Raw genomic sequence first — 27,594 nt, forward strand, 5'->3', positions numbered from 1 at the left:
ACTCAACTTTGTTGCTATAGTGCAAAAGCAGCCATAGACAATTTGTAAATGAATGGGTGTGTGTTCCAATAAAACTTTATTCACAAAACAAGTGATGGTCATGGCTGTAGTTGGCTACTCCCTGTCCTAGAATCAGGGGCAGAAAATCAACTGGCAAGATAGATTTTGTAAAACCATTTCATGAGTTCACACTGAAATAAACTGTTTTGTTTGCAGGGAGAAAATGTTTATGAATCATGATCTTCACATACCTGAGAATGTTCAAGTTTCCCCTGCATGAACAGGTCACACCACCAATACCTAAGACAGAGCAGGAAAACACTCTCCCTTACATGGTTGTTATGACATAACAGGGGATGTGTTAATTTATATAGGCAAAATTTACAAGGTGACCTGCAAAAGTAAAATACCAGGTTTTAGCAACTTTAGCAAGAAAAGAAACCCATACCTCATTAATGCCAACCATCACTTTTTCTATATATTAAGCTAAATTAATTAAGCTATATAGAGAGCTAAATTTCAAGGTCATTGACTTTCTTGGGAGAGCTGCTCTGTTTCCATGCAACCCAGTTGGTTTAGACCAGCAGACCCTTGGTTATCCATAACCTGTTAAATTTCCAGAAGGCCAGACTAACTGTTTGATCTAATACAGAAGTTCTGATTCATTCTGGGATGGGACAGGGGTTGTACATCAACATGAATGGGCTAATTAATAATTAGGCCAAGACCAGATCTATCATCCCTTAGGGTCTATCTTAACAAAAATGTTCCATCCTGTGACAGTCACCTTGCTAAGTTCAGCCCCATGTTAGCTACCAGGTATTCAATAGCAGGCTAGAGCAAAGAGCCAGCCCACAAGGATCAAGCAAGTGCCTTTTTAAAAACTAATCTTAAGAAGTTCCTCTACATGGCTTTGCAAAGTAAGCAAAAACCATGCCAAATAGTAAAAAAGGCACTTACTTGACTCCCACAGGCCAGCTCCACACTCTAGCAGCTAAGATGTCACTGGCATGGTACATGGAGAGTGAGGTGGAAACGATATCTTGTCAACCACTGTAGGAATGGTAGTGAAAGACCTAAAAGAATAGAAAAAAGTAAAGTCAATGTCAAAGGTAAAGGCTCTCCTGAGCCTGCTGACATGGATACCTCAGCATATGACAACAAAGGAAAGAAAGTTTGAAAGAATATTAGCTATAACCTAGAACCTAGAATAAATCCAGAAGATTATGAGAAACTCTCAAATATACATTTTTTCCTGAGAAAGTATTGAATCTTTTGATATCCGCATGGTAAGCTCATATAGATATAAAACTCGAGAATCTAAAGCAACAATTCATAGACTAATAATACTTTTAGAAATTGCTTTAAAGAAGCAAAATTCTTTCACTCATCTCTATGCTTCTAACATTTAAAAAATGGAACCCTAATAAACAATGAGAAAAAGCAGAAATTTTTTAAAGATTTTTTAATAAATTTTTTTTAACATTTATTTTTGAAAGAAAGAGCAGGGGAGGGGCAGAGAAAGAGGGAGACACAGAATCGAAAACAGGCTCCAGGCGCTGAGCTCTTAGCTCAGAGCCCAACGTGGGGCTCGAACCACGAGATCATGACCTGAGTCAAAGTCGGTCATGATAGCTTTGCACAATCCACCCAGGCGCCCCAAGATTTCTTTTTTAAAGTGATCTCTAAACCCAAGGTGAGGCTTGAACTTAAGACCACGAAATCAAGAGTTGCATGTTCCAAGGAATGAGCCAGACAGGCGCCCCCCTCTTTTTTTTTAATTAATAAGAATAAATTTTTTTAATATTTTTAATATTCTTTAATTAATAAGAATAAATTTTTCTTAAATAAGAATAAAAAATTTTTTAGCTGAAAGGGACCCTGGCAATAGAAGTCTCAGGTTATCCAGATTCATTCAGAACTTTCAATAGTTTCAGAAAGAAGTTCACAAAACTTAAAACTCTTGGTGCACTAAAACAAAAAATCCAATTCATTTACTTAATCACACAACCCTCTGGTTTAGGAGTTCTGTTTCAAAATGCTTGACTCTTGGCAAATTTTATCAGAGATCATTCAAAAATAAGAACAACCATTTTTTTCAGGACAACATTTTTGAAAAGAGCCTGTTCACATACCATTACCTCCTCTCCCAATGCCTACACTTTTTGTGGGTAAAGGAATTTGTGAATAAAAAACTGTGACTTATAAGAAAAGCAGCAATAGTGAAAAAACAAAAATCATTCTTCATAATCAGTTAATTCTCAATTCTTAATTCTCAATAATCTCTTTCTTCCTTCCATCTAATCATTCCAACACCTCCCCCCCTCAATTTTTTTTTTAAATAATCTCTTCTTTTACTTGCTGGCCCTTTTAGCATCCTTGCCCCCACAGAACCACAATGGCAGAAACCAACAGGCAACTGAATTTAATCATTCTTGGGGCACCAGAATCTCTCCAATAAGAAAAAACAAAGATAATTTAAGTTTTCATTCTAAATAAGTTTTAGCCAAAAGACTATTCTTACACTACTCCCTAATTCCAGTATGCTTAAAGTTGGGTCACCTTTTTAGCAAACAGTCTGATGATTCAAATTGCCCAGGCCTCGGGGCGCCTGGGTGGCTCAGTCGGTTGGGCAGCTGACTTCGGCTCAGGTCATGATCTCGTGGTCCGTGAGTTCGAGCCCCGCGTCGGGCTCTGTGCTGACAGCTCAGAGCCTGGAGCCTATTTCAGATTCTGTGTCCCCCTCTCTCTGACCCTCCCCCGTTCATGCTTTGTCTCTCTCTGTCTCAAAAATAAACGTTAAAAAAATTTTTTTTCAAATTGCCCAGGCCTCAATTAATTTATTTAGAAAGGGATATTCACTGTTAATAGCATATCTGGCCAGACTGCATCGTGGGTGCCTACCTCACATTTTCTTCCCAATTTTGGCTTGTGTTTGCTTTGCCTTAGCTACAGTCCCTGGAAAGCATCCCATTTATTAGTGTTTCCCTTGCTGCATCAGCATTTCTGGTTAAAGCACAATAGCAAATCATTTGGAGGGACAACCTGAATGGAGTTCTGTATTGTGTATTCTGCAACATTATCCAAACCATTATCAAAGATGTTAACAGTTCTTCTTTTTGTTTTGTTTTTTAATGTTTATTTATTTTTGAGAGACAGAGTGTGAGATTGGGGGGGGGCGGGGAGCAAAGAGAGAGGGAGACACAGAATCTGAAGCAGGCTCCAGGCTCTGAGCTATCAGCACAGAGCTCAACGCAGGGCTCGAACTCACGAACCTGAACCGAAGTCAGACTTAACCTACTGAGCCACCCAGGTGCCTCTCAAAGATGTTACAAATGAAAGACAACTGCATGAAATTGGGAAGAAAAAAAATTTATCAGAGATTGCCTTTCTAAAACAATGACTACAAGGAATACTCAATAGCAAATACACATATAAGATTCATTATTAAAACAAATATTTTATTTCACATCAACTGTCTACCCCAAAAAGCACCCCTCCATTCCTAGACCTTGTTTTTCCTTTACTCCGTAAAACCATGACACAATTCAAGAACAATCTTTTTACCATTTAAGGCATATACCCTTTTTACCAAATAAAGCAGTCCCAAACTGCAAATTTGGGAACTCACAGAAGAGAAACAATGAATAAATGTCAACAAGTTCCCATCTACAGCTTGTCTGCACTTCAAAAAAACTGAGCATTTTCATAGAACAAACCAAGTTTTAGCTGCAACAGCTCAATCCCGCATGAGCATGCTGTATTACAGCGGATGCCGTTCGGCACTTTGCACAAGACATGTTCGTCTGTGTAATGAAACATTATTCTTCTCTGCCTTCTCTCCGGAAGTACAAAGGGTTTTCCCAGGAATATGATAAATGAGGGCATTCCACACCCAAAAAAGGAAACTGGCTTTTTTGAAAGTCAAAATATTCCTCGTCTAACTTTTTTTTTTTTTAATTTTTTTTTTCAACGTTTATTTATTTTTGGGACAGAGAGAGACAGAGCATGAACGGGGAAGGGGCAGAGAGAGAGGGAGACACAGAATCGGAAACAGGCTCCAGGCTCCGAGCCATCAGCCCAGAGCCTGACGCGGGGCTCGAACTCACGGACCGCGAGATCGTGACCTGGCTGAAGTCGGACGCTTAACCGACTGCGCCACCCAGGCGCCCCCTTCGTCTAACTTTTAAAATGACATAATATATTCCTCTTTCCCAGCCCCCCAAAATATTCAGCTCAAGAAACTTTCAGTCAACAAGAGAATGGTTAAACATGAGAAATGGAGAATGAAACATGACAAAACAGTTAAAAATTAATGAACCAGAACTACACGTATCAACTACAGATTCTTCAAAGTATTTAAGCAAAAAGAACAAATTATATAACTACATACAGTGTACAATCTTCTAAATAAGGCTTAAAACATATTTACAGTACTATGTAAGGTTGACAGATACAGCAAAAGCATAAACACATGCATGGGAATGGTAAATACTAAATTGGAAAGAATGGTAATTAGGGGAGAGAGGACAAGAAATAGGACTGAGGAAAGATACCTGGGGCAGCTTTCATAGTTATCGTGTTTAATTTTTCAAGCTAAAAGAAATAAATATTCTACATGTTTTTATAGACATGACATACTTCATACTTTAAAAGCAAATGACTTTTCCCATTATGTTTAACTGAATAGAATATAGTTTTCTTATGAAGCCCCCCCCCCCCAAAAAAAAAACCCTCTGGTGATGGAATGCCCTTTCCAAGTGGGTCCCCTCATCAGTAGAGACCTTCTGTGTTTTCTTCCACCAGTGCTGCTACTTTCTCATACTGGCTGTGATGGGATTTTCAGATCCCTAAGTCAGGGCCTCAGCTTGTCTCTACTTTTATTTTTTTTTTAATTTTTTTTTTCAACGTTTATTTATTTTTGGGACAGAGAGAGACAGAGCATGAACGGGGGAGGGGCAGAGAGAGAGGGAGACACAGAATCAGAAACAGGCTCCAGGCTCTGAGCATCAGCCCAGAGCCCGACGCGGGGCTCGAACTCACGGACCGCGAGATCGTGACCTGGCTGAAGTCGGACGCCTAACCGACTGCGCCACCCAGGCGCCCCGCTTGTCTCTACTTTTAATCTTACCAAGAATGCTCTTTTTAGGCAAGAAATCTATTAGAGTTTCCTTTCATTTTCCCCTTTTTACTGCTAAAACCTCTAGCAATCATTAAAAAGAAAGTCATTACATATTTAAAGCTCACCCGACTTTGTGGCACTTAGCCAAGCTAGGAACTTGATTTTATTCTGAATCAAATGTCAATGCAGAATGAGATACTAAAATTAAAGAAAACACTGGGGCACCTGGGTGGCTCGGTTGGTTAAACATCCGACCTCAGCTCAAGTCTTGATCTCACAGTTCAGGAGTTTGAGCCTCTCTCTCTGCTCCTCCCCTGCTGATGCGCTCTCTCTCTCTCTCTCTCTCTCTCTCTCTCTGTCTCTCTCTCTCTCAAAAATAAACATTAAAAAAAATAAAATTAAAGAAAATACTGACTGCAGTTTAATTTTCTAATAAATGAACATTCTAAAATTCTGTAATATGTTAGACCACGATTGCTTCACCACCTCAACAATGTTTAGATAACATTTTGTTTTGAAGCTTAAGTCAGAGCTGGAAATAAAAAAAGAAAAAATTTCATGGTAGGGGAGGGTTTAAAACAAAAACGAAAAAAATAAAACAATTTCTCGCATGCATACATGTAATGAGACATTCACACAGAGCATACCCTTGGGATTCCCTCAAAAACTAAAAATTAAAAAATCACTATCATCTCTTCAGGATCAGAAAACCCATTTTTCCTATCTATTCTAACACCAGCATTCAAAGGTCAGAGAAAGAGGGGCAAGAAAGAAGAAAGTGACAGAGACAGACATAAGCTGGTATTCTTCTGTTTACCAAACAAATTCCAGCAAACGCAAATAAAAAACTTTCAATGTTCTCATTAGGTTTTTACTATTTCTCCTACTCCATTCAATCTATCCTTAAATACTTCATAAAGTATTCTCATATCCATACTCTGTTTTAAAATGAAAAAAATAGGTTTTATCACACTTGGCCACTTGCCACAGCCCTGCTTCATGGCAGCTAGCAGAATTCTGGCAGTGCAAGATACAGGATACAGTGGGGGCAGAATGGAAATACAGAAGATTAGTTCCAAAATAAACACCTCCAAAAATCTGTCATCTTTGGAAATATATACATGCAGGGAATCTAGAGTTGGCAGCACCTCTTTCAAATAGTTCCTTTCAAGCTCTCTTCTGCAGTGCCCAGCCCTTCACCCTTCCCTCCACTCCTCTACTTCCTCCAAATACTTGCCAGGCAGATGTGTGTGTCAATTTCTTAAATTACTTATAAGACAATAGCACTACAATATTTTTCTATCACTATTTTACTTAGTATTTTCCATAGTCCTGCTTGTTTCAGCATAATCTGTGAACCCTTTTAAAATGATCTGCTGCTGCCTGAATCAAAGAAAAGTAATTTCTTCTTCGTATTTCTATGATTCTCATCACTATATTATCTCGGCATGGAGAACAAGAGAATCTACAGCTGCATTATCCACAGGGTTGAAGGATTTAGACAATGGTCTCTAGGACTTTTCAACTCACTGACTCATTTATTCAACACTGGTTGAGTGTCTCTGTTCTTGACTACACTAGGCTCAGCTCACAGAGTTTGGGAGAATAGATTACTGTGGGCAACTAATCACCTGAGGTTTCCACACTCAGGATTCCTGTAGTGTAATTACAAAGGAAAACAGAAACATTTTCTGTTTCAGCCTGGCAGATCACGACTCAGAATTAACAGATTATTAGAACAGTCTGTCTTACCTCAGCATTCCAACATTAACTGCTTTTTTCCTTCCCCTGTCTCTCCAACTCTCTGGATTCCCCACCACATGTTCACCTCTTCCCCCACACCCTCAGCAGTTTGGATTGGAAAAAGAAGACAAAAGAGAAGGATGGGACTAAAGGCAGAATGACTTGTTTAAGAGGAATGCAGGGTAAATTGTCCATCAAGATGTCAGAAGTAATTATACAAACTGTCCTGAAAAGGAAATGGAAGGGATTTTTCTTCACTTCAATCAAGCCTTTGACCCTGGTGAGAATAAGCAAATACATTATACTTGAGTTTATGATTTTATACAAGCTCCCCAAAGGAAAAATATAAAAATTACTTATGAAGTATTATATGAAAGTGACATATGTCTTAGAAAGCCCCTTAGGCTCATTTGATCAAGCATCCTTATTTAATTGGCCAAAACATTAAGACCAAAGAGGTCACCTGCCCAGGGTCAAACAGCAAGTTAACAGAAGAGAAATGAACAAAACCCACACTCCTACCTCTATTGTATCACATGGCACCTAATCCTCTTCAAGTACAGTGACTTACTTTTATTTTGGTGACTGAAACACACACACACACACACACACACACACACACACACACACCATTTCCATCTCTTATTTAACTATCTCAGAAAACTAATTAAAAATTCTATGATGGTATAGCAATCCTTTAGTCCCATAGTTTTCCAAAGGCTCACCAACAACGTGACAAATACAATCTCTCCTGGTGAAGCAGATATTGTAACGGGTCTAAAGACTTGTCATAGTTATCAAATAAATACTTACCTCTGTATTATAATACCTAGAAGACCAAAGAATATGTGCTTTCCGAATAAAGCAATCCAGTAAGGTACCTAGTCAATTAAAATACAGAGAATCACTCCATATAACTTGTTCTCGATTATTACATGTTTTTATTTTTATACTCCTCTTGAGAAACGGATGGCAGAAGCACAACTCCTGTCTTCGCTTCTAATGTAAGAATGGAGGTTGCTAACATTTTACGAAGAAAAGGTTTCATGCCTAGGAATGACTAGGTTTTTATTTGTTTGTTTTAAAGATAAAAGACCATCATACATACAATGCTCAGTATTCCCTAAAGGTAAACAAATATCACAAAACTGGAAAGTTAAAGAGAACAAAGTCAAAGGAAATTACTCAAAAACATTCCTCTAATTAATTAAGGTAACGTGAAGAGTTTCTGCTTTGGAAGAGTGTCATACACAGAACACACACTCTCAAAGAAGATTTGCTGAGTGCTCATCACACTTGGTGAACTCCTTCCACACTGTGTGCAAATCTTTCAGATTCTGATGGTGTGGGGGAGGGGAGGCAGGAACATGGGATAAGGTAGGCATTGGATTTGATACATACATTTTAAAATCATTAAACCAGGTCAGCACATTTTTATATACAAAAGAAGAGGCACAGAAAAGCCAACAAAGAAGTATATTTAACATGACTGTAAAAAGAAACACAGAAAAGGTCCAGAAATAAAGTTTCAGGGCCTGAGTATTAATAGCATCAGACAGCCCTTGAATTGAACTGCCTTTCTACCTGGTACTGGCTGAGTGATAGCCTATGTCCAATCACCAAGTTCTAACAATTCTACTTCCTAAATCTGCCTTCTCTCTATTCCCTTTCTCTATCCCCAATGATACTGTCCTTATTCAGGCATCTTTTGCCTGGTTCATTAAGATACCCCTTATTGGCCTCTTGGCTTTCTGGTCCCATCCTTTCGAATCCGGCCTTCACACTGCTGCCATTGTAACGAACCTTCCAAAAAAAGCACAAACCTGATCATGTGATTCACCTAATTGAAATTCTTCAGATGCTCACCTATTGACTAGCAGTATTTTTCCAAACTGTGGCTTAAACTGTAGAATCAATTTAAGTGGGTCCCAACCAGTATTTCTTTAACAAAATAGCATAGAAACTATGTATGCCTCATACATAGTAAAAATATTGTTTCATGAAACTTTTCCTACTTTTATGCACACGTGCACATTCTGGGTCATGATATAAAATGTATTTCTACTGTGGGTTGAGTTTAAAAAAAACCACTGACCTACATAATAAAATCCAATTCCTTCACAAGTCCCTTCACAGTCTGATTCCCTCACCATAGCACAGTAGTTAAGAGACAGGCCCTGGAGCCAGACCACTTGCATTTCCTCGCCAGAAATACCAGTCGCCGCTGCATGATCCTGAGTAAGTCATTTACTAGCTGAGTGTCACTTACCAGCTGTGATCCTGGGCAAATCAACCGAGCTGAGGTAACTCGGCTTCACTATAAAACGAGGGTAGCAACAACATCTACCCATAGGGTGCCACAAGAATTAAGTGAGATTACCTATGTGACACGTGTGACACGTGGTGCACTTGATAAATGTTAATTATTAGTGGTATCGCTATTACTGCCCAGCCTAATCTCTGGCTGTTCTTGCTCACACTCCAGTTCTTACAAACTACTGGCCGTTTCTCAAATACATCTTCCTTCCTCATACAGTCATGTCAGATGTTGCTGCTGCCTAGACTGGACTATACCCTTCCAGTCCCCCACACATCATATTTCATCCTATTTCAGCTTAAGTGAGGCCTCCCCTGTGAAGCCTTCTCCAGCTAAATGCTCCCACTGAACCTCCGGGCCGGCGGGGAGCATAGCCACTTACAGTCTTGTTTGTCGGCGTCTCCTAGCCAAACTGTGACCTCTCAGGACCACCTCAGAGACATCACTCTTTCCCAGCACAGCATCTTACAAACAGCAGTTCATCAGATATTTTCTGAATGACTCCTGGTTACTTACCCTTACTAGGTCTTCATTTTCTCATCTGTACAATGGGAGTAGTATTTTGCCCAAAGAGTTATAAAAGTGTCTGATATAGAAGCAATGCTCAACAATGGGTGGGACTTTCCAGAATCCTTAGCTAAATTACAAATATCCTAAGGAAGCAATATCTTAGACCCTTATTAGCTAAGACCTGGAGGTGAGGGTACAGAAAGAGACTTAAATGTTGCCAGAAAGATGGTAAGATCTCTTGGAAGAAAACTGCAGTAGATGCTTGAGAAAGAAACACGGCTGAAGGACAAGATGAAAGGGAAGGGGGCCCTACACAGACACCCAGCCAGACCTAGGCATAAATCCCAGCTCCAAAACATCTGTCTAGTCCATCTTTGCATCCCTAGCATTAAAACAGTTTATGACACTTAGGAAGAAATGAACCTATCTCATCCTCAATTTTTTCATCTATAAACCTGGGATAATCACGCCTCTCACAGGACTATAGTGAGAATTAAATGAGGTAACACAATGCCCTCAGATGCTTTCTTCTCTATCTACCCCTCTACATACAGGTCAGGTAGTTCACATTAACCTACTTCCTCTCCAGTTATTTGACAAATTATCAGTCACGTTAACTTTCTCTAAAGTTTAAAGCAGATATTAATACTCTTAAACATCCTGTAACACCACTTATTATAGGTATTACAAAAAAGGTGAAGGCAAAAAAGAAGTTTAAAGGATCTTGTAATCCATAAGGCAGTAAAGTTCAAGACTATACGTGGGAGACTGTCCCCTGGATGGCCTCATACACATATGGATTCTCAGAAATTCTCTGGTGATTTTTACAAGTGTTCCCCAAACAATAAAATAGACAATAGTAAAGACTGAAAACTTTAGTAACAAAGTATAAAAGGTAAATACCCCCCTTTTGATTAATAAATATTGTCAATGTCCTTAAAGAACCTTTGAAAAGGACCCTTATTTTCAAGAGATGTCAAAATGCAATGTCATATTTCCCATTTTTTCCAGAACTGCATTAGAAAAACTTCAGTTTCAGCATGCTACTAGACCCAGTTGGTGGTGTAATCTACCAAGTTATATTTTGATCAAAATAAAAGATTCAAGCCCATACACAGTTTATGGGTCAATAATTCACTAAACTCATTAAAATTACTTTGCTTGAAGTCAACTTTCATGTTACACAGGCTGGCTCACTGCAAGCATTTAACAAACTGCAGTGAAATAATTAAATGGATTGTTTCTCTTTTTGTGTTCAACCTGCAGAGGACAGGTTTTTTAACACATATCATCAAGCTTGACCTAAATCAGGAAATAACTATTCAGGACTGGGCTTGAGTTTAAGCACTTACTGAAAGAAAGGGTCTCAATTCACTTCATTTTTTGATTTTTTTCTCTCCCCAATTCATTTTTTTTTTTTTTTAAAGTAGGCTCCACGCCCAATAGGGGGCTTGAACTGGAATCAAGCAAGAGTCAAATGTTCTACCTGGGATCAAGAGTCAGATGCTCTACTGACATAATCAGCCAGGCTCCCCTCCTAATTCACTTTTTAAAAGGAACCTCGGCTTAATTGTCTTTTAAATGAAACATACGTTCCTACAATTTCATAGGAAAAGAACTGATTGAGAAAGCCAGCAGATGGGGGAACCATTTTCAGCCCTGTAGTAACTTGCTGGGCTACTAAAGAAAAAACCATTTCACCACTCTTGCATCACTGCCTTAATCTATGGTCTTTTTGAGCTCTGAAGTCTATGATTCTTTTTAGTACATGTCCTCCATGGTAACATCTTAGTTTTCCTAATAACATGTTATTCCAGTAATTCTAAAATATCCATGAGTCATGGTACAGTATTAATTAGTGTAATAAAGAATAGAGGATTCCGTTATGTTGGGTGGCTATCTCAAGATCCTAAAAGGTAGTCTTGTCCTGGGACACCTGGATGGCTCAGTTGGTTGAGTGTCAGACTTTGGCTCAGGTCATGATCTTGCAGTTCATGAATTCGAGCCCCGCATCGGGTTTGCTGCTCTCAGCACAGAACCCGCTTCAGATCTTCTGTTCCTCTCTCCCTCTGTCTCTCCCCCATTTGCATGCATTCTCTCTCTCTCTTTCTCCCTTAAAAAAAAAACAAACAAACAAAAAAAAAAACACCCATAGTCTTGTCCTTAAGCACACACATAAACCAGAATTTTTCAAGAAAACTCATAGAGACACAAAGCTAGGATATAAAAAAGAAATGAAAGCAACATCTCTGCAGTTATTCAGATAATGGTATTAATGGGGGCGGGGCACCTGGGTGGCTCAGTCAGTTAAGTCTCTGACTCTTGATATTGGCCCAGGTCAAATGATCTCCCAGTCATGTGACTGAGCTATGTCAGGCTCAGCACTGAGTGTGGAGTCTGCTTGGGATTCTCTCTCTTCCTCTCTCTCTCAAAATAAGTAATAAACATTTAAAAAAAACACAAAAAACCAGACAATGGTATCAATGAGGTGCTATTGCAGAAGACCATAACCACTCTGGATTTCAAACACAAGGCAGCCCCAAAACCAAAAACAATGTACATTCAGTTTGTTGTTCTCTTTGACATACACCATTCCTGATGCTGCATACACCATTCCTGATGTTCCATAAAGCATAATAATCTGGGTATTAATCACACTTTTGCTGGGCTTTTGGGCAGAAAGCAAGTATCACTGTAGAACTCATCGAAAGGTACCAACTCTGTGCATCAGTCTACCATAAAGAAGTGTAATATACAATCAAAGACCAGTACTGGCAATACCAAAGTTAAAGCAATTACCCAAATGTGGCTACCTAGGCAACAGGCCATTAGAAAAGTCAAACTGGGGGATGGGGGGCGTGGTAATGAGCACATCTTTTCATTGTACCTGCAAGCAGACAAAAGGGTGCATATTCAATTAATGCTCATCTGAGTGTCACCTATATACCTAGCACTGCGCTGGAGTCTATGAGAGACAAAAAGGCAATACTGCCCACCCACCCCATAAGATAAGGCACCCACAAATGAAATATTTAGGTAACAAGATAAGTCAGTGTCAATCTGTGTCCTGCTAATAATTAAACTAGCTAACAATAAATCCTATCAGAACTTAGACAAGGCAGAAGAGAACAACAGAAAGGGATTAAGAGCCAGGAATCACACAAATTAAGATTCTGACTAGGACTTCTTGAATCCACCTCCATTTAAAGACATCTCAGATGTCATTAACCACAAACATAACCTAATAAGTCACTTCCCTCAGTTCCCATTAGGCGTGTCTCCTCATCTGTAAAGTGAGGAGGTTAGGTTCAAAGAGGAGTCATAGGTCACAGTCTCTAACCTGAAATGGACCTTACAGGTTAGAGAAGTGATTAAGACCGAAATTCAGCTGCAAGAACTGCATAAACATTTAGTATAGATACTCGGAACACTGGCTTAAGCGCAGTGGAATATTTGTGCTGGGATGTCTCTGGGAAATGCAATTAAAGAATTGCAACTTGCTTCTGTGTCTGGTAATATAACCTCTGCTAAAACTATCAGGTTAAACAGAAATGTTGTGACCACTAAAGAACTATAATGTGTAAAAGTGAGAGGGATAGTCACAAACAATAACAGTCCAATGACAGACTTAAGCAAGAGATTTAGTAATTCAGCATAGCCACTGACCACTAGGAAATGTCAACAGTCAGGCTTTCATAATCAGAGGTGAGACCATTTGATTTAGCAAAGGAATTACCCAGCTCACAATGAAAGGCAGTTCCCCCTCAAAGAGCCATCCTTGAAAATAGCAACCACCTTCACTAACCACACAGAAAGGCATGCGACAAACATTTTACATCAGTCTTAAGTTGCAACCACAAGCTGGGAGCAGTAACGGGCTCTTCACATGGAAAATGAAAAACTACACTAGATGGTGCTAAAAATATTGAATAAGCCCCTGCATTCTTATTTCTACTTAGTTGGGTGATCTTTTAATAAAGAAAGTGGGGAGGGGACAAGTTATGTTTCATAACTTCACAACCACATCTGCCAATGAGCTGAACTGTATTGTTTTGGACTCCTCCTGTAAACTTGGAAAAGATTTTGAACACATGCCTCTCAAGCAAAAAAATTAACCAGCATCATAACCGGTTATGTCCCCCTGGCTCTAATTTACTGTACCTACTACAGCAGAACAAAAGTGGCACAAGCTGGGCTTGTGATGTCGTCCAATGCAGAGTGCCATCTGCTGCACATGCACAGGATGTCTCCTAGGCAAGATTCAACCTTAGTGTCTCTCAGGGACCTTTACAAGAGCAAGCTGTTTGCTCCCATATTTGCCTAATACATTTGGCCTCAAACAACATCCACTTACAGGAGCATTCCCATTCATGGGATTTTAAAACACCAATACTTTCCTAACGATAGTCAGTTTTATAAAGGAGGAGAAAGATTATGAAGGAGCAATGGCACCTTATAATGAGAAGAACACAAGAACGGGGTCAGAATATCTGGGGTGGGTCCTGAAACTGTTGCCTGTTAGCTGTGCAATCCTGGCCAAGTTTCTCCCCTTTTCTGGGCCTCAATTTCAGGCATAAAATGTCAAGAGTTAAACAAATCTCCAAGAGATACCTTTCAAAGTGAGTCTTGTGAGAGATCATAGAATAACAGATGGAGACAGCTATATACAGGGTGGCTTCAGAGCAATCGTAGAAAAAGAAAAAATCCTGTTTACATATTTTAAATCATCAGACACAATTTTTTTCAAAAGCATACAATTCTAAGTTCATTTACAAGTCAACATTCCCATAACACTTCAGCCCTTCAGAAATAACACTTCACTTTAACTGTGCTTTCAGTTACAAATTCAGCACATCACTTTTACCCACCCCAGAATAGCACAGAAGAACACTTTCATGAAGTACCCACACAAGGAAGGCACTCACAGCCTGACAGATTCGCATAGTGAAAAATATACAAGGCACAAATTTAAAAATGCTAAATGAATACCACACCCAAATAGCCTTAAAAACAAACTGTGCAAAGTCAAAAGACGTATTAGCAAAATACAGGGATAAAGACAACTTGAGAAGTCTTTAAATAGTTTGAGGGAGAGGGGAATGCAATCAGACTTTTGGGTGGCTTCACGTTTTTAGGAAAACAAAACACATAAACGGAGGCTATGAAACATGCAATTCTAAACTGAACTGTGGAAAAGCTCGGCTCTCACCCAAAAGCTTCAGCAAAGCAATATGTCAGCATGCCAAATATGAAGTACAATTTTCTTCACAAGAATGAAGACAGGATCCATACGTATGACTAATAATAACAATATGATCTTGCATTTCCAGAGCATTAGTTCTTTTCATAGCTCTTTCAGACCCTTGATTTTATGTTGTCATCAGTCTTGGGGTATCCTCTCTGAAAACCTCCCGTTCAGTTTCCTCTCAAGAGCTATGTGATCACAAGAAGACAGGTGGATGTACGTGCTGAGATCTCAAGGTACTAGTTTCTTCCAGCAGGCTGTCTGCAGTGATTCTCTCATTAGCACACTATACAACTTAGCTCTAGGAAACAAAAGCTACACTTTCTCACTTGGCCAAAGACCAACACAAATGGGTTGGGAAAGTCCAAGCAAAGAGAACCCACTGACTTGTTAGGTCAAGAACTCCACGCCAAGTTGATCTCTTGTAACTGAAAAAAGAAATGACAATCACTCACAAACACACCCCAAGGCTGTTCAGATAGAAACTCTCCTTCGTTGCCAGCCAATGAAATCCAGCAGTAACTGGTTAATTCAACCACCAAATCCCTGCCTCTGTGAACAACTTGCCATACCCACGTCCCCTCCGCCTGCTGCCCATCCTTCCTTCTTCAGGCACGCGTGAGCAAGCTGCTAAACCAGCCCTCCAAAAGGACCACCGAGGACCTTTAAGAATCTCAGGATGGAGCTTGCCTCCTGAAGCAATGCAGCATCCTTCGCGAGGGGGCTGTTTCCCGTGCCCACACATGCAGGAAGTCACAGAGGGGGATAAAGTTTGATTATCCTTTCTTGCCCGTTCCCGAAGGGGCGAGAGAGGACGAGGGAGCGGTCCCGCTGGGGTCCTGGGCTGCTCTCCCGAGACAGTTCCCAGAAGCATGGCTGGCACTGCCACTCTCCTGACACATACACCAGGCAGCCGCGGCAACTCAGGACACCCCGACCCGCCCGGAGGAGGAGGGAAAGGGGACAACTTGCACGGGGCTCAGTTCGCAAGCGGTGGGGCAGAGTTGTTTAAAAAAAAAAAAAAAAAAAAAAAGAGGGAGGGACCGAGATCGGGTGCGAGTCAGAGAAGGGTTCAAGTCCCTTCCCCGCCCTGGTGCCCCGGGTCCTGCGGGAACATCCCCGCCATCGCCCCTCCTCCTCCTCCACTCGGCTTCCTCCGCCCTCCCTCCCTTCCTGGTCGCCGCCGCAGGCGCCTGAAGGGCACGGCGGCTCCTCGGTGCCCGGCAAGCTCGGGAGCGGCAGCGAGTTGAGGGAACTCGCCCGCTGCCCCGGCGGCCTGCCCGCCAGCGGCTCCCACACGCCAGCGCCGCCCCGCCCTCCCCGGAGCCTCGGGGCGCGCTCGCTCACCGTCCGGTGGTGCTGCTGCTGCCGGTGGCGGCTGACGCCCAGCCCGGGGAAGCAGCCGGCAGTCAGCGCTCCGCAGCCGCCGACGCCCCCGCCGCCGCCCCGGGAGGAGAGGAGCAGCAGGAGCGATCTACCTGCGGCGGCCGCCATCTCTCAACTGGAAACGGCGCCGACCCAGGCAGCGCAGCGGACGGCCGGGGCGGAGCTAAGGCCCGCCACTCACCCGCACCGGACCAACTACCGCCCTTGGCTGAGTTGGTGAGGCGGGGCTTCCTGCAAGGCCCAATCGACAGGCGGGAGAACCACACTTGAGGCTGCCTGTCACTTCCAGAGTTACCTATTGTGGGACCTAGTCAATTACGGGCAATTTCTAAGGAACCGGTAATTGGCATCCGAGCCCCTCAGAATAGCAGCAGTAGAGATGGCATATTCGATTTGGCTAATCTTCACCAAGGATAAAGCTATGATAAAGGTAACTGGGGAAACGGATCTTTGTGCTAAGCTTTGTACTTCGTGAGTGTTCTAAGTTGGCAAAATATGTACCAGATAAATAATCATTAAACTAAGGATGCTGGAACGCTCAATGACACGCCCAGAGTTACCATTCATACTGATGGTATTTGGATAGGCTGGAATTAACCCTACATCATAGGGTGATCTAATGACCGTGGTGTGTGGCATAGTATAGGAGAGGTAGAATGATTAGGATATCTAAGTCCCAGAATGAGTACATGCCATCAGAGTGAATTAACAGATCTATGTATATTTCAAATACTCAATTCATTTTTACAGCATCTTTCAGACTGATACTCTTACACTCTCCAGAAGCAATAGTCTCCATTTTCTTACTATCTTTGACCCTGTGTGCACTTACTAAACTATGAAAACAGAACATGTTGGTAATGTAATAAAAGTCATGTAAAGGTTACTTCAATGAATTTAGCTAAACTAGCCATTAGGATAAACTTTGGAATAATTGTTGATCACTTTCTCTTAAAAAATATTTATTTCCCCAAGAAGCAAGATCATAATGAAAACTCATTAAAGACTGTGAAATAAATATTTCCTTAGAAGATTTCCTTACTATCTGTTGTTATAAGCTGGTTAGTCCTCACATTTTTTTTTAAATCTGAAGCACGAAAGCAGTTTGGTAAGCAGATGAAAAGTATTGCTCTCAATTTTGGGAAACATCTTTATAGTGTAGCCTTAGGTGATCAAGCTGAAACAAACAAACAAAAATACACCATACACAATTTTATTGTATCACTTGTTCTAATAATATTTTTTTTAAGTTTAACTGAAGTAGTACTTGTTTGGCCAAGAATTGCTAAATAATGAAGCGGAGTTTTTGGTCTGTTTAATCCTTCCACCCCACTCTGGAACAGTAAAATGATTGGCTTCTCCAGGTGAGACTATCACACCACTCACCCAAAAGGCATTTATTGCCCAACAGTGGAACCTGAGAGCTCGAGAATGAGATTAGCCCCCCATTCAACAGCTGCACACACTAATCCCTCTCGTTGGAAATCTGTGACATTCCTGGAACAACTTCACTCACAGTCATTTTCGGCCCATCTATATTTATCCCATCTGCATATTATGTATTTACCCAGCTGTGCCATTTCCTCCTTCTTACTAGGAAGGAGAACCATGGATTTTAGTTTTGTTTCTATTTTCTGTGATTTTGCCATATCTGGCTACGAATCAGGATTGCCCCTTCATGTCTGTCTTATACTCTGAGAAGTTCTATGGGAATTGTCTTTCTCCTATTTTTCCAAGTATAGAAATTAGATATGCATCCTAGGTAGAATGTTCTGAGACTTAGTCCTGTGCATTTGCAAAAGAACCACAATAAATAGATTATTTAACTGCACAAACCTGAAACTAGAGGGGCTACCAAAAGCTTTCTTCTTATTTACCAAAAGAGGTTATCTTTTATCTACCAAGATGAAACCACTGATGCACCCCCGGTAGGCTGTGTAATTTGCGGATCCACTGACTGAACCGAGTTCTAATAATCCGGAGCTAGAAATGAAACAAACATCAATTATCTCTTCACTATCTCTTCACTCTTCAGCTATCTGTTTTCCATAGCTGCAAAGGATATACCTCACATTAGCTGGTTGGCCAGGCCCCATAACAAGAAAGTGTAGATAGTGCAACAGAAAGCATCTACATACCTAGAAAATAAATAAATAATGAATTATATACGAAGAGAAACGACATATGACAGGAAACAGTTAATTCATGCATTACCTGCTATGCTGATCACCTTTATAATACTTTTATAAAAGATGGTAAAGTAGGGGCACCTGGGTGGCTCAGTCGGTTGAGCGTCTGACTTCGACTCAGGTCATGATCTCATGGTTCGTGAGTTTGAGCCCCGCATCAGGCTCTGTGCTGACAGCTCAGGGTCTGGAGCCTGCTTTGGATTCTTTGTCTCCCTCTCTCTCTCTGCTCCTCCCCCTGCTTACACTCTGTCTCTCTCTCAAAAATAAATAAAGATTTAAAAAAATTATTTTTAAACATGGGAAAGTAACCACACACACACACACACACACACACACACACAAAGAAAACTTAAAAACGTTGTAACTTTTGAGAATTAAAAAATTTAAGAAAACCTAAATGTTTTCCAATAGGGAATTGGTTAATAAATTAGAGACGAACCCTATAACAGAATATTATGTAGCCATTAACAAAATGAATTGTCCCATCTATAAAGAAGTAATAATGCAGTACAAATGAGCCTTTTAAAAGTTATTATTTTATATAATTCAGGTACATATTGACTTCTAGAAAATAAATAAGAAACATGTTAACTCTGGGGACTTTTGAGGGGATAGCTACCCTTTCAAATGGTTCAACATTTTCTCATCTGCATGTCATTTTTACCATTATAAAAACATGGTCACTGAAACCTATATGGCTACAGAGTTCTTTTCTGTGCCAGTCCTTAAAACAGGTTGATCTTTTTTTAGCTAAAACTAATCAGAACAGATTTCCTGGAGCATGAAACCCTAACTAGGCTCCCTACAAAACGTACACTGAAGTCAGATCCCAATTATGACTCAATTCAATGGAGTATTTGCTTAAAAGCATTCCAAAATAGCCAGGATAGGTGATTGCACACAGTTCATTGCATGAGCAAGAAACCATGACAGGGATCTGCTTAGAGGTCTGGGGGCTGTGTTTCATGGTTCACAGATGGTGCGAATTATATATGCAAGTAAGATGAGCAATTCTTAATGGACACAAAAAAAGTCTGTGAAGAAGGAGAGCAAAAGAAAAGGGTTTTACCTTCAAATATTTATCACAGCCTAGGTCTGTTTTCTGGCTATTTGGGGTTCACTATTTTCCCAGATGTCATTATTCCCGTTTCTCCACACCTACCCATCTGCAGTCATCTCTCCATCATTACCACTCACTTTCCCATGACTTCTTAGTTTCTGTAAACTTTTCTGTCTTTTTTAAGCTTTGCTGGTTCAGAAATATTTCTAGTGAGCATAGCTGAGAAGGGCTGAACTACTCGTAAACCCCACCACATCTCTTTTCCCGTCTATATCTACAGCTAGTCTCACTTCGCCAAACTGAACACACATTTTTTTTCCTTCCTACTTTTTAATCCCTTTACTTTTCTCCCCCCCCCCCCAATATTCCCATCCCTCTTACTCTAATGTAGACTGCAACCTTACACTGGATTATGAACATATTTTACATACATAATTTACATAGGTATACTTACATATGATCTCTTAAAATTTTTGTGTAGCCAGAGCCTCAGGCCCTGACCTTCAAAGAATGACTGACTCCATATTCATTTTGTAATTCAATGACCCTATAATCGAATATTCTTTCAGATCAGGAGCATCCAATCTACAAGTTTTCTTCTGTCAAGAGCATGGGGCACCTGGATGGCTCAGTGGGTTACGCATCTGACTTCGGCTCAAGTCATGATCTCACGGTTCATGAGTTGAAGCCCCACGTTGGACTCTGTGCTGACAGCTCAGAGCCTGGAGCCTGCTTCAGATTCTGATTCTCTCTCTCTCTCTGCCCTCCCTCACTCGCACTCTGGGTCTCTCTCTCTCTCAAAAATAAGCATTAAAAAATTTTCAAACATATTCAGTGCAATACCTATCAAAATAACACCAGCATTCTTCACAGAGCTAGAACAAACCATCCTAAAATTTGTATGGAACCAGAAAAGACCCCGAATAGCCAAAGCAATCTTGAAAAAGAAAACCAAAGCAGGAGGCATCACAATCCCAGACTTCAAGCTGTATTACAAAGCTGTAATCATCAAGACAGTATGGTACTGGCACAAAAACAGGCACTCAGATCAATGGAACAGAATAGAGAACCCAGAAATGGACCCACAAACATATGGCCAGCTAATATTTGACAAAGCAGGAAAGAATATCCAGTGGAATAAAGACAGTCTCTTCAGCAAGTGGTGCTGGGAAAACTGGACAGTGACATGCAGAAGAATGAACCTGGACCACTTTCTTACACCATACACAAAAATAAACTCAGAATGGATGAAAGACCTAAATATAAGACAGGAAGCCATCAAAATTCTCAAGGAGAAAGCAAGCAAAAACCTCTTTGATCTTGGCCATGGCAACTTCTTACTCAACATGTCTCTGGAGGCAAGGGAAACAAAAGCAAAAATGAACTACTGGGACCTCATCAAAATTAAAACTTCTACACAGCAAAAGAAATAATCAGAAAAACTAAAAGGCAACAACAGAATGGGAGAAGATATTTGCAAACGACATATCAGATAAAGGGTTAGTATCTAAAATCTGTAAAGAACTTCTCAAACTCCACACCCAAAAAACAAACAATCCAGTGAAGTAATGGGCAAGAGACATGAATAGACACTTCTCCAAAGAAGACATCCAGATGGCCAACCGACACATGAAAAAATGCTCAACATCACTCATCATCAGGCAAATACAAACCAAAACCACAATGAGATACCACCTCACACCTGTCAGAATGGCTAACATTAACAACTCAGGCAACAACAGATGTTGGCGAGGATGCAGAGAAAGAGGATCTCTTTTGCACTGCTGGTGGGAATACAGACTGGTGCAGCCACTCTGGGAAACAGTATGGAGGTTCCTCAAAAAATTAAATATAGAACTACCCTACAACTCAGCAATCGCACTACTAGGTATTTATGCAAGGGATATAGGTATGCTGTTTTGAAGGGACGCGTGCACCCCAATGTTTATAGCAGCACTATTGACAATAGCCTAAGTATGGAAAGAGCCCAAATGTCCATCGATGGATGAATGGATAAAGAAGATGTGGTATGTATATATATATATATACACACACACACACACAATGGAGTATTACTTGGCAATCAAAAAGAATGCAATCTTGCCATTTGCAACTACGTGGATAGAACTAAAGGGTATTATGCTAAGCAAAATTAGTGCGAGAAAGACAAACATCATATGACTTCACTGCTATGAGGACTTTAAGATATAAAACAGATGAACATAAGGGAAGGGAAGCAAAAATCATAAAAAATCAATGGGTAAGGGGCATTAAGGAATCTACTCCTGAAATCATTTTTTGCACTATATGCTAACTTGGATGTAAATTTAAAAACTAAAATAAAAAAAATTTTTTTCGAGAGCAGAACACCAGGAAAACACCAAGTTGAGAAGGGCAGGGTTTGTTCAAATAGGACCGTCTTTGTTCATGTTTCTCAAGATCTGAGAGGCTGGCAGCAAATATTAATGGTGTCCTTTTTGTGTTGGATTGGCTGTGGCTTCCTCCAGCCTTTGCTATTTACTAGACCTTTGGAGCCGGGAAGTCTTTTTCCTCTATCTGAAGTGATTCAAAGAGGCAGGACACAAACTTTGCACTCAAATAAACAACGCCTCTAGAGGAATTCAGCATAGGAATTTGGCACACATTCTTATGGAGTTGAACACCATTCCAGAATATCTAAAAGTGCCCCCAAAATCACAAGAACATTCTTTGACAAGACCAAATTCTAACAAAATTCCAGATTGGTAAAGTGCTCCCCTCTTTCAGCAATCTCCAGGTATTTACTACCTAAATCCTGAATATGCCCTGACCTTTCAACCTCCAACTCTGCTCCCACTGTCCCTGTAAGCCACCTGTTCTACTCTTTTGAAGGCCAACTTTGCCTCCTCTGAGATTAAATGTCCAAGTAAAATTAAACTCTCATAATTTATTGTTTGACCTTGTATCATGGTACTTTGGTACCTGCTGCAAGCTGATTTGACAGTTGAGGTCTGCCACACCCCCTTGGTTATCAGACCTATTTGATTAGACTCATCTCCTTGGCTGGGCCACAGCTCCTTCTGTCATCTTCTAGGTGTAATTTGTATCAAAGTTATTGTTACTATATTTCTCTTACAGAACTTTTCCAGGTTAGTGTTGCCAATCTGGCAAACTAATTTAAGCTATCTATTTAGATGATAATAAGTACTTTTTGGATTGCCTCTTTTACACAACATTTAAATTTATAGGAGTCTCCCAATGCTGATAGCCAAAATAATTTCACAAAGTATGGCGGGTCTAAATAAGTTATTCTGGGGTGGGGCACCTGGGTGGCTTACTTCAGTGTCCGACTCTTGATTTCAGCTCGGGTTATGATCCCTGAGTCATGGGATCAGGCCCCACACTGGGCTGCATGTTGGGCTCTACACTGAGCATAGAGCCTGCTTAAGATTCTCTCTCTCCCCCTCCTGTCCCTCTTCCCCATTCTCTCTCTCTCTCTCTCAAATTAAAAATAAAAAATTTATTCTGGGGTGAGACAGTCCATTAAAAGTCTTCAAAAATTCATCAAATACCTAGCATTAGTTTACCTATTTCAAGGTCAGCTTCATCTTTATATTACGCTGAGTGTTGCCCAAATTTCAGCTCCTCTGAAACTAAACAAATTTAGTGTCCAATGGTATATTCATTCTCCACTTTGATATCATGTATATAATCTTCATCAGTACTTATTTATATGTGAACGCATAAAGACTGGGCTCTGGGTTGCACTTGGTAGGAGGCAGAGGGTGGAGGAAGCTGTGGGCGTGAGACTGGTCATTGCCAGTTAACAACAGGTGCGAATGCTGCTCTTTAAATTTAGCCATTGCACTTGGCATCTCATCTCTCAGCCGTCACGTATGACAACCACTGCTGATTTGGAAAGGATCAAGGAAAGAATGACAGAAAGGGTCACATTTATTAAAAGGCAGAGAGAAAAAGAGCTTTGTTCTCTTTTATTTAATGAAAGCTAGCCTAAGAAATAAAAAACCAGCATGAGACTTGGAAAGTGAAAAAACAACTTAAAAGAGTGAAAAGGGGAAGAAAATTATTCAAAGAGATAATAATTATTAACAAATCATTCTTAATTAGGCACTTTAAAAGCCATTCCAGCTGCCAAAATGTGGGAGCAAAATTATCTAAAATTTGGGTAGAGACTCAGAAAATAATTACTATTAATTGGGAGTTAGGATAAGAGGAGGGGACAAGACCTGAATGAGGATAATCTTTTGTGCATTCATTTGATCAGTCAAGAAAAATATACTGACTGCCTCTTATGTGTCAGACAATATATACTATGAGAAAACTTTCCAAAATTCACATTTTTTTGCATCGTGTATTACTTTTTCTAAAATGCTCACCCTAACCTTGAAATGGAATCAATTCTTCCCATAACTTTGCAGTCCAACATTTATAGAGCATTCAAAAGAATTACTGAAAGATCCTTTGAGTTACCTCGGAGTCTCAATATAACATAACTTTAAAACATACTACCAATGTAATAACTCACCCCACCCAACAAAATTAGCAAGAAGACATATGAAGACATTTTAGTTTTTGCTGTCATTGTACAGTAGGGTACAATTCTATGTAAATAGTTTCTAACTAGTTCATTGCCTAGAGTATAAAGAGAACTTCAATCTCAGAGAATTGTGAGAAGACATTGCATTCCTTCCTTCATGCCTTGCTATTCTAAGACATACCTATTAGATTGAAACGGGGCCCTTTGGCTTTTCCAGCATCAGAATAACTCATTTAATAGACTTGTTAAGGGGCGTCTGGGTGGCTCAGTCGGTTGAGCATCCGGCTTCGGCTCAGGTCATGATCTTGCGGTTTGTGAGTTTGAGCCCTGCGTCGGGCTCTGTGCTGATGGCTCAGAGCCTGGGGCCTGCTTCAGATTCTGTGTCTCCCTCTCTCTCTGTCCCTCCCCTGCTCACGCTCTGTCTCTCTCTGTCTTTCAATAGTAAATAAACGTTAAAAAAAATTAATAGACTTGTTAAAATTTAAGCAAGATTTATAGCACCTATAGATGCTACTACTTTAAGATCCTGAAGCAATCAGATCTATTAACTATTCAATCAAAACATGATCATTATTAAGAAGAGGAAATTTTCACATAATACTACTAGATTATAAACCTGGGATAGTGTGTGGAAGGGTCCTGAGTTAATTTGGATTATTCTCAGAATAACTCAGAATCCTGAGTTAATTTGGATTATTTCCCATGGTATTTTATAGTTATTATTACAATTACCATGATACAGAACTCAAGAGGATTTGAAAAAAGATTGTAAAGATTTGATTTTTCTTTTAAAATGGACCTTTGCTGCTTTCTTATCAATTTTATGTTTTGGAAGGTGGAAATATATAAACATAGACAATAATTTCCTGTTTGCAATCATGAATCCTTCTCCCAGAAACAGACCTGGGAAATGAATGAATCTTGTTAAATCAAATTTTACATATAGGTTAATAGTAAGCAGGCCAACTTTGAAAAGTAAAACCCTAGTTTCCAGAATGCATTCTTTTTTTTATGCTTTTTAAATTTATTTACTTATTTTGAGAGAGAGAGAGAGAGAGAGAGATCACAAGTGGGGTAGGGAGAAAGACAGAAAGAATTCCAAGCAGGCTTTCACACTGTCAGCACAGAGCCCAACTTGGGGCTCAAATTCACAAACTGTGAGAACATGACCTGGGCCAAAATCGAGAGTCAGATGTTTAACCGACTGAGCCATCCAGGCACCCCCGGAATGCATTCTTTAGAATGGTAATTCCCAATTTTTGATCCATCTTGGCAAATAAAACTTTAACACATGGTCATCACAAATAATAGCTCCCTAAAGCGTCTTAATAAATAAGACAGACTTTGGCTTATACAAAATTCCAAGTGTGTTAATTGTAACTACATTGTGTCCAAATATCTCCTTGTATTAAAAAAAATCTGAAGTATTTTTTTAAGTTTATGTATTTATTTGGAGAGAGACAGACACAACGTTGAGTGGGGGAAGGACAGAGAGAGAGAGAGGGAGAGAGAGAATTCCAAGCAGGCTCCATACTGCCAGCGCGGAACCCAAGGTGGCGTTCGAACCCACGAGCCCCGAGATTATGACCTGAGCCCAAACTAAGAGACAGATGCTTAACTGACTGAGCCACCCAGGCACCCCTGAAGTATTTCTTAAATTTAATAAAAGAGGGGGCGCCTGGGTGGCGCAGTCGGTTGGGCGTCCGACTTCAGCCAGGTCACGATCTCGCGGTCCGTGAGTTCGAGCCCCGCGTCAGGCTCTGGGCTGATGGCTCGGAGCCTGGAGCCTGTTTCCGATTCTGTGTCTCCCTCTCTCTCTCTGCCCCTACCCCGTTCATGCTCTGTCTCTCTCTGTCCCAAAATAAATAAATAAACGTTGAAAAAAAATTTTTTTTAAAAATTTAATAAAAGAGTTTATTCTGCAACTGCAGTAATGGCTATCTGTGAGTTCCAAGAAATTCATCCATTATCTCAATAAATAAGGTGATTTGTTGGTTGAGTTACCACAGCTAACAAACAAAAGGATACGGCCCCACCAACTTACCATATAATAAAAGATCAGGGAAACAGGAGAGTATTATAGGAGGGCATTTTACCTAATTTTGAGGATCTGGGTAGGGATCTCAGGAGATCCCTTTGGTGACACCTGACAAGTTAATGGAAGTAAGTGCCGGAGGGAAAGTAGTGAGATATGATACCAGAGAGGCAACAAGAACCCATTACATAGTGTCTTATAAATCATATTAAGGAATTTGGACTTTACACAAAGAACAAAGTTTGTCTTCAAGGGTTTCAGAAATGGGAGAGATGAGAGAATAGATTGGAGACCAGAGAGACTGAAGGAAAACAAATTAGGAAATCTAGGCAAGAAATGCCAGCAATATGATCTATAGTATTGGCCATGGAAAAAAACAGACTAATTTGAAAGAGACTGTATATAAGAAGTTGAATCAAAAGGTACTGGTAATTGATAGACTATTTGGGGGCAGCAGGGAAAAAAGGAGAGTAAGGTAGCAAGGGAAATTTTTAAGTGTCTCACTTGGGCAACTTGTGTCGATGCTGATGCCAGAGGAAACACAGAAAAGATTTCATGGGGGATGATGAGTTCAGTTTTGAAAATGTTGTGTGACAGGTGCCTTGAGACATCCAAGCAACAATATTCATCAGACAGCTGGTTATTTGAGTCTAATGAATAGACTGTAGAAATAGATGTGGAGATCATCCGCATATAGATAGTTTGTAAATGAAATCACAGAAGTGGTTGGAACCATCTGGGATGAGATCTAAGAAATTAGTTGAAGATCTAAGAAGATCTAAGAAATTAGATGCCATTTAATGTTCTTCCCTAATACACGCTTAACAAATATTTGATTTAAGTAAATGAATGAATGAGTAAAAACATGAGTCTTAATAAGATCTAGAAGGCATTTTTAACATTTGCACAGGACTTTTTCAGTATTTAGTATTGGTATTCCCTTTTTCAGTATTCAGTATTAATATTCACTGACCTCACGTAGTTAGTGGCTATGAATTGTTCAGTTTTCAAAAATGTTCTGGGTCCCTGGAGAACTTTTTTAATTTACTGCAAGATTTTTATTTTATTACAATGACAATATGTGTAAAGCTCCCAAGCTGAGTTTTAATACTTCAGAAAGGAGCAAACTCACATACTTGGCATAGTTTCTTATACATAATTAATGCTCTAAAATCATATGTTCAGGGGCACCTGGGTGGCTCAGTCGGATGAGCGTCCAACTCTTGATTTTAGCTCAGGTCATGATCCCGAGGTCATGGAATTGAGCCCTGTTTTGGCTCCACACTGGGCGTGGAGCCCGCTTGGGGTCTCCCTCTCTCTCCCTCTGACCCTCTCCCCTGCTCACACTCTGTCTCTCCAAAATAATAATAATAATAATAAATTAAAAATAAACTCATAAGTTCAAAGACATTTGTGGAATGAATGAATAAATACATATGTGAAATACATA

General features: G+C 40.1%; 1 protein-coding gene across 2 annotated transcripts in view; it reads right to left on the minus strand.

The window, feature by feature from the left end:
• Window positions 1-16,446, minus strand: part of MCU (mitochondrial calcium uniporter) — a 201,848-nt gene extending 185,402 nt beyond the window's left edge. Inside the window, exons 1-3 of one of the 2 annotated variants that reach the window (XM_030335307.1) lie at window positions 16,285-16,370; window positions 961-1,076; window positions 252-300 (exon numbers count right to left, since the gene is read on the minus strand). In XM_030335307.1, the coding sequence (XP_030191167.1) occupies window positions 252-300; window positions 961-1,019 (108 nt within the window). In that variant the 5' untranslated portion in view covers window positions 1,020-1,076; window positions 16,285-16,370. Of the gene's footprint in view, window positions 1-251; window positions 301-960; window positions 1,077-16,284 lie in introns of both variants that reach the window. The other variant, XM_030335306.1, reaches the window with a different exon arrangement.
• Between the last annotated feature and the right edge of the window lie 11,148 nt (window positions 16,447-27,594).

The sequence above is a fragment of the Lynx canadensis genome, chromosome D2 (assembly GCF_007474595.2).
Source record: "Lynx canadensis isolate LIC74 chromosome D2, mLynCan4.pri.v2, whole genome shotgun sequence".
NCBI classification, from domain to species: Eukaryota; Metazoa; Chordata; class Mammalia; order Carnivora; family Felidae; genus Lynx; species Lynx canadensis.